Genomic DNA, 8,160 nt, shown 5'->3' on the forward strand with positions numbered 1-8,160 from the left:
CAGAGGGAAGGTTCAGTCTTCATAAAGTGAAAATAGTGGATTTCCATCCATTATGTTCGAAAAATAATGGATTTCCATCCATTATGTTCGATTGGTGGAAGCTCAGGGCAATTGGCAGGTATGAATGACTTATTATCCCGCATTGTGACGTAGTTGGCACAGAGGATATGTGGTAGCAGTGCAGCACGAGTTGGAGGTAGCATCTCACGGTTCTCACCCTCCAAGTTCTTTGACCGAAATAGTTCCTATCTGAGTAATGGCAAGGTTGTTGGACCTTTTGGACTATAAACACGGCATGCAAAATGCTCCAATGACTCCAATGGTGATGGAAGCTTGCCGTTAACAAGCTCAGGAGGAATGGAACCCATTCCAAGGTCCTTGAAGCAGTTAATGGCAGTATCATCATCATCAAACCTCAAGTAGGCATTGACCCATGTCTTCTTGGAGATTCCAACTAATTTTCCTCCCCAGTCAGCACCAGAAAAATTGTGTATACGCCCAGGAAGAATGTCATTTCTTGCCCCATCTGACACAAGCACTGATGAAACCAGACTCTTCTTGTGTTCTCTTTGAACAGATTGCCTCCACAATGCAACTCAATCAATTTAGATTGCTTGAGAGCATTTTCTCTTGACCTCAATGCAATCTCTCCTGAGAGCTGACTATCACCATTACATCACCTAATCAACATGAGATAGACTTTAATAGACTATGTGACAATCAGGTATAGTCTGGTGACCACCGGAGAGACGGGTGGCAGCCGGAATGTAGACGGCCCCAGCCTGTGTCCTCCGTGAGGAGGTGAGCAGTGTGGGTTAGGGCCCCAGCCTGTGTCCTCCGTGAGGAGGTGAGCAGTGTGGGTTAGCGCCCCAGCCTGTGTCCTCCATGAGGAGGTGAGCAGTGTGGGTTAGCGCCCCAGCCTGTGTCCTCCAGGGTGAGCAGTGTGGGTTAGGGCCCCAGCCTGTGTCCTCCAGGGTGAGCAGTGTGGGTTAGGGCCCCAGCCTGTGTCCTCCAGGGTGAGCAGTGTGGGTTAGGGCCCCAGCCTGTGTCCTCCGTGAGGAGGTGAGCAGTGTGGGTTAGGGCCCCAGCCTGTGTCCTCCGTGAGGAGGTGAGCAGTGTGGGTTAGCGCCCCAGCCTGTGTCCTCCATGAGGAGGTGAGCAGTGTGGGTTAGGGCCCCAGCCTGTGTCCTCCAGGGTGAGCAGTGTGGGTTAGGGCCCCAGCCTGTGTCCTCCGTGAGGAGGTGAGCAGTGTGGGTTAGGGCCCCAGCCTGTGTCCTCCGTGAGGAGGTGAGCAGTGTGGGTTAGCGCCCCAGCCTGTGTCCTCTGTGAGGAGGTGAGCAGTGTGGGTTAGGGCCCCCAGCCTGTGTCCTCTGTGAGGAGGTGAGCAGTGTGGGTTAGGGCCCCAGCCTGTGTCCTCCGTGAGGAGGTGAGCAGTGTGGGTTAGGGCCCCAGCCTGTGTCCTCCATGAGGAGGTGAGTAGTGTGGGTTAGCACCCCAGCCTGTGTCCTCTGTGAGGAGGTGAGCAGTGTGGGTTAGGGCCCCAGCCTGTGTCCTCCGTGAGGAGGAAGCCCAACAACCCTCTGTGAGGCCTTTAGGAGGGCCATTATAGTCAACCACTCCTGAATGCAGTGCCTGGTGCTGGGAGTCTGGTGCAACGCACAGGTCCTGGGCCTAGTGAGACGTAGGAGGGGCCCGGTCAGGAGTCAACCCACAGAGCCTAGTCCTTCCACGCGCCAGATTCTGGTTTTCCCAGTCCCGGCAGAGTAGTTCCGGAGTAACGGATTGTGTGGCCTTGCTCATTCCCTGATGGACTGATCGAGGGTAGCTACTGGGACGTAAGTGGGGATTTGATCAACCCCGGCTGGGTCGCCTGAGTGAGGGGTATGATGTTGGAAGACCCGAAACCCCGTTGACCTCAGGAAACATCACTGAAGATACGTCCCAGGTGTATCCATGCCATGTATTTTTAGGTATATTAGTGCCCCTCACTTCACACGGGTGTGATTTTTATTTAAAAAGAAAAAAAGAATACTATATTTAATCAGAGCTTATAATGTATGCATTATTATCTGTTCACAATTCTGTCTGTCTGTCTGTCTGTCTGTCGTCAAGGTACAGCATGAAGACAACACACACAAACATAATCAATACTGGCCCAAAAGATAATCTTTTGAACTGCAGCCCCCCCCCCCCCCACCCTCTTGCGAGCACACACACACACACACACACACACACACACACACACACACACACACACACACACACCAAACTGACCTCCGACCCAATAGGGTAAAGCAGTGGTTGCTAAGGGAGGGATGTCTTGGCCGGTAACGGGACATCTTTGCAGAGTTTGCGCTGCGTAAAATGTCCCTTCTCCGTCTCCAACTGTGTTCAGCTCCTCACCCGCCACGCACATTGTTTGCTTCATTGCCTTTATTTACTGCGGATTGCATTCACACCTGCACCGAATCCTAATCAAGTGCGATTGGAAGCGAAGCGAAACCCCCGTTTCTGCTCGGGAGTAGAATGCGGTTCTTTGATACGCATTGGGATTCGAATGAGCCTTCACACCTGCCAAACGAAGTGCACTTTCTGACAAACGGCAGGATTCGTTTTTATCGCAGCAAAGCTTTCTGGTATGAATGTCCCCTATATGTCATCACATGGTGGTTCCGTGGCTCAAATGGGTCTGAGAGGCTAAATGTCATCACATGGTGGTTCCGTGGCTCAAATGGGTCTGAGAGGCTAAATGTCATCACATGGTGGTTCCGTGGCTCAAATGGGTCTGAGAGGCTAAATGTCATCACATGGTGGTTCCGTGGCTCAAATGGGTCTGAGAGGCTAAATGTCATCACATGGTGGTTCCGTGGCTCAAATGGGTCTGAGAGGCTAAATGTCATCACATGGTGGTTCCGTGGCTCAAATGGGTCTGAGAGGCTAAATGTCATCACATGGTGGTTCCGTGGCTCAAATGGGCCTGAGAGGCTAAATGTCATCACATGGTGGTTCCGTGGCTCAAATGGGTCTGAGAGGCTAAATGTCATCACATGGTGGTTCCGTGGCTCAAATGGGCCTCGATATGAAAAATGTTGAAAACCACTGATCTAGACTATAAAATATGTCAATCAATCAAACAATGAGTCTAATCTAGAGTGCTGATTTCACCACGGCTTACACAGTAGGTCATGAGACAGTGTGTGTGTGTGCGGTGTCACCTGCACCTTTGACCCCGTCCTTGTGCTGTCCTTCGTTTGCGAGCCCCATGTGCCACAAAAAACAGGCACAAACATTCCTTTGTCCCGGTCTCTATTCATACACTGAATGCTGCTGTGGGTAGATCGAGGATATAACCTTATGATGAGCACTTTCACTTTTTACTTTTTACTGTATTATCTCGTGCCTATGTCTATGCACACGCACTTTTATGACCTATCGCATAGCACTTTAAACGCCTGCACTTTAACGGTTGTGTGCGCCTCTGTACTCTGGTATCTGCTATGTGAACTGTTTGTTTGTTTGTACTGTTTAATGTACTGTCTATGCTGCAACCCAATTTGCCCTTCGGGGACACTAAATAAACTTGAACCTTGAACCTTGAACCTTGACTCCTAATGCAGTCAGTCTCTCTCTCTCTGCTCTTCCAGGTTGACGTGCGGACAGGCTGATTGACAGGCTGATTGACAGGCTGTGCAGAGATGCGTGTGTTAACAGCGTTGGCTCTTCTCTTCACATCATGGCTGCTCTCTCTGAACTCACTGAAGGCTGAAGGTAAGGAATAAAGAACTACTCACATGTTTAATCACGTTCATTTTTCATTTATTTGTATTTTTATTTGAGGTTTCATGACCTCAATGACACCCCAAAAAAAAACCTGAACTTTGAACATTCAGTGGATTTTCTGTGGCCAAGGAGTTCTTTCTGTGTCTGTGAAGCCTCTTGAGCTGCAATGAAAAGAGGCAAAACAGTGAAAACAGTGACATCTACAAAATCCCATATTGACATATATGGGATTTTCTGACTGTGACATCACAGTTAGCAGGAAAATCTGAGCACTTGTCGGAGCCAGAAAACCCCAGACCACAGAAAATCTACCCCCTTTTGGTGTTAGCATTATGTTATGCTTTAGCTATTTAAAAATAGCAGATCTACAAGCTCATAGCTTCGCTACGAGCTTGTAGGTCTGCTATTTTTGAAAAATCGTTATGACATAGCTTTTTCAGAAAACTGTCAGGATGTAGAAGACATTTTTTTTAATCTGATCTCAGGTCAGAATGGGTTAAATTTGAAAACTCTATCAAATCTACGAGCTTGTAGGTCTGCTATTTTTGAAAAATCGAAGAACCACTGACATAGAAACGCAGCTTTTTCAGAAAACTGTCAGGATGCAGAAGACATTTTTAGAATCTGATCTCAGGTCAGAATGGGTTAAAAGTTCAGGTTTTATGGGTGCAACTGAGCTCAGAAAACCGTCATAATGTAGACGAGCAAGTCGGCTCTCGTCCTATACACACATTACGTTAAATTCCCATCCACAATGAATGGAGAATGTATGTCATATGTGTCAAGAGCGCCCCTCACTTCACACAGGTGTGATTTGTTTTAGAAAGAATCCAAATCTACAAAGTATAACTACAAATAAATGTAGTGCAGTAAAAGTACAATATTTAGATCTGAGATGCAGTGGAGTAGAAGTAAAAGTATTGGAAAGTAAACTACAAACACCTTAAAATTGTACTTAAGCACAGTACTTAAGTAAATGTACTTTACACCACTGTGAAGAAATCATTATTTTATTTACTATTTAATTTGAGTTTTTTTCGCTGTTTGTTCTGAAAAGCCAGTGTCCTGTTTTAGAATGATGTCATGATGTGTTAAGGGTAGGGCTATTTGAAAATAGCAGATCTACAAGCTCACCATGTGTCACAATGTGAGGCCTTGTGAGCATTGTAGATCGGCTTTTTTCAAAAGATTGCATTTTGAAAACTTGAAACGGGACATTTCTGCACTTTTACTCTTGGTTCTTTAAAGTGTTAGATCAGATGTGTGGACTAGATTAATAGACTACTTTATTAATCTAGTGGTTGTAAAGGTATTCATTGATTGGTTGAGTGAGTCCCGTGGTGGGAGTTCTGATTGGTTGAGTCCCGTGGTGGGAGTTCTGCTCTGGTTTTGGTGAATATTAAGTAGTTCTGGTCATTTGGTGGTGGGGGGGGGGGTTTGGGGTTCCCTCATTGAAAAAAGATCACACCCGTGTGAAGTGAGTGGTGCAACTCCGTGTGGGGGCCCCCCGGAAGTTCCAGAACCACAGGACCAAAGCCCGGTTCCGGAGAGCCGCCCCACGTCCGAAACGGTAGAGAAATGACAGAGTTACCGTGTGGGGGTCCCTCTACTGTACTGTACTGTACTGTACTGTACTGTACTGTACTGTACTGTACTGTACTGTACTGGCACACCCGAAATCACCACATATACAGTTAATATGTGCATGTGGGTTTGTGTGTGTTAGGTTGCACACAGGTGGTGAAAAACAACCCTGCTATTACCGTGCTCAGACCCTGCAGGGACCCAGCCACACACACAGCTCCGTAAGGGAGTGGTTGCACCACTCAACAAAAACAAATCCACAAAACTATCATCATTTTGTCTTGTTGTTCTACCATAGCACAACGTTGGTTCAACTTTGACCTCTCTGTCACATGATGTTTGTGCTGCTTCTGTCTGTCTGTCTGTCTGTCTGTCTGTCTGTCTGTCTGTCTGTCTGTCGTGTGGACTGTATGGATTGGATAGATGATCAGATGATAATATATAATCTTTATTCCTTGGATAAATCCCTGTTCTGAGTCTTCTGACTCCTGTTTGATTGATTGATTGATTGATTGAGATATTTATTAACAGTTTGCAGTGGTGGAAAATAACGAAGTACAATTACTTCGTTACTGTACTTAAGTACAAGTTTGGAGAATTTGTACTTTTATTGACTACTTTTCTTTTGCTGTATTTTTACATTTACAAGGAAAAAATCGTACTTTTAATGCGCTATATTTAAAATCGGACACCTCGTTACTCGCTACAAATTAAATAATAAAATCTTATATTTGTCTTACTGGAGGAATGCGCAGTTGAGAATTGAACAGGGCTGCTCCACTCTCAGATAATAGGGGGCGGAGTTGTGTTCTGCTGCCTGGCCTGCTTTGAAGACGGCAAGACGCACACACTGTGTTGTTTTGTCACACGCATTCAACATGGATGCATTAAACATGCCTTAATATTTAGCGGAAAACCAACCAATAAGTCCCTATCCGACACAAATTAACTAATCTTTCTCAGCCGTCACTGGAGCGCGCATCTAGCTACTGCATGATGATCATGCACGCTGACAGACAGCAGACACTGTCCCAACTCCTAACACAAACACTGAGGGAACTTGTTGTTGTACACACATAATGTGCCACGAAAAATAGCTTCCAATAGCTTAGTTGGTTATTATCGCTTCGAGGAGGTACGTGTCCATAATATCGCCACGAACGGCCAACAAAAGACATCTCTCTTCCACAGTGAAGCCTAATTTATTCTTCGCCGTACAAAGTGTTCCGTGCTGAAAATAGCTGATATACAAGCTCACAACTCGTCGCGTCCGGACACGTTGTGAGCTTGTAGATCAGCCAACCCCAGCATGCGGAGATGCAGGCTCTGAGAACGTTCAGAAACTTTTGCCTTCACAATAAAAGCATGCAAAAGCCCATATAGAGAAGGAAAAATAATTCGGTGGCATTTCACATTGCAAAAGAGCAATTTTTGTAAAATGTAAAAAATATATAAAAATTAAAGCAAAAAAATAACGAAAAAGAACTATAATAGTTCATTTTTCAAAATTTGGAATGATGAACTATGAACGGAACTAGTTCATTTAAAAAATGTTGAACTGTGAACTGAACTATAGTTCCTAAAAAAAAGAACTTTCCCAACACGATGTATGCTGTTGGGGGTTCTGTATTTTCAGTATTTTTTGGAATAAAGCCACTTTTGACAGGATGACAATTTTGGAAATTCATTTCTTTGTATTAATTTTGAAAATAATTTTGTATTTTGTACTTTGTACTTGTACTTTGTAATTTTTACTTTTATACTTAAGTACATTTTACGCCGGGTAAATTTTTGTACTTAAGTACATTTTATTTGAGGTACTTTTATACTTTTACTTAAGTAACTTTCTTATTGGGCACTTTGTACTTTTACTTAAGTAATTTTCAAGTAGAGAATCAGTATTTTACTTAAGTAAAATATTTTTGTACTTTTTCCACCACTGACAGTTTGCAGAATTACAGTAGGCTACATTTCAAGCACAAACTCAATACAAAGACTGTTAACTGTGAGTGGACGACCCAATTAAGCATTACACTTGTTTACAACAGGGTCCACATTGTTCAATTCATCAAAACATTTAGAGACGTACAAATAGATAGACGTACAAATAAATAGTCTATGTAGTTAAAGAACAGAACAGGACTTCATCATAAAGGAAGCAAAAAGGGAAAAGAAAAATATACAGTGAGGGGAAAAGGGGGGGGGGTGATTCAGCTTTTACGGGGGGCAGTTTCGAATTGCATGCAGCCTGTGTCATACATGGTACGGTAGCTATATTTGTTAAGTTATGCGTTATGCGTAGTTCTGCAGCTTAACGTTGCATTCGGAGAAAACACGGAGATGTAATCCATTTAGCCAAGCCTGGCATATTTTATTGTAAGGGCTCCCTCCCACACATCAGTCTCACGGTGACAGACCCAATACTACTGAATGAACTGCTCCACACACTATAGTAATCATATTTTATTGTAAGGGCTCCCTCCCACACATCAGTCTCACGGTGACAGACCCAATACTACTGAATGAACTGCTCCACACACGGGTAGTAGTCATGTGACCTGATCATGCTATAGGAGGCGTCTTGGCGCCTCCCAGTGGCACAAGCATAACATTGCACATCACATAGAAAAGCGCAGTATTACATTATACAAGTGAGGACGTGTATCCCATCAAATCTCAACAATATTAGCCCAATGTTGCTGTTAGTCTATACAACTTTTGGACCGTGTGTGTGTGTGTGTGTGTGTGTGTGCGTGTGTGTGTGTGTGTGTGTGTGTGTGTGTGTGTGTGTGTGCG

General features: G+C 44.7%; 1 protein-coding gene across 1 annotated transcript in view; it reads left to right on the top strand.

Annotated features, from left to right (window-relative positions):
- Positions 1–8,160, top strand: part of LOC308321915 (apolipoprotein(a)-like) — a gene marked incomplete at its 3' end in the record, with an annotated part of 666,829 nt that overhangs the window by 230,623 nt on the left and 428,046 nt on the right. The window contains exon 2 of the mRNA XM_080773013.1: positions 3,645–3,768. Coding sequence (XP_080629139.1) covers positions 3,696–3,768 — 73 coding nt within the window. The 5' untranslated portion in view covers positions 3,645–3,695. The remainder of the gene's footprint in view (positions 1–3,644; positions 3,769–8,160) is intronic.

Source organism: Protomyctophum bolini (assembly GCF_963924005.1).
Source record: "Protomyctophum bolini genome assembly, chromosome: 9".
NCBI classification, from domain to species: domain Eukaryota; kingdom Metazoa; phylum Chordata; class Actinopteri; order Myctophiformes; family Myctophidae; genus Protomyctophum; species Protomyctophum bolini.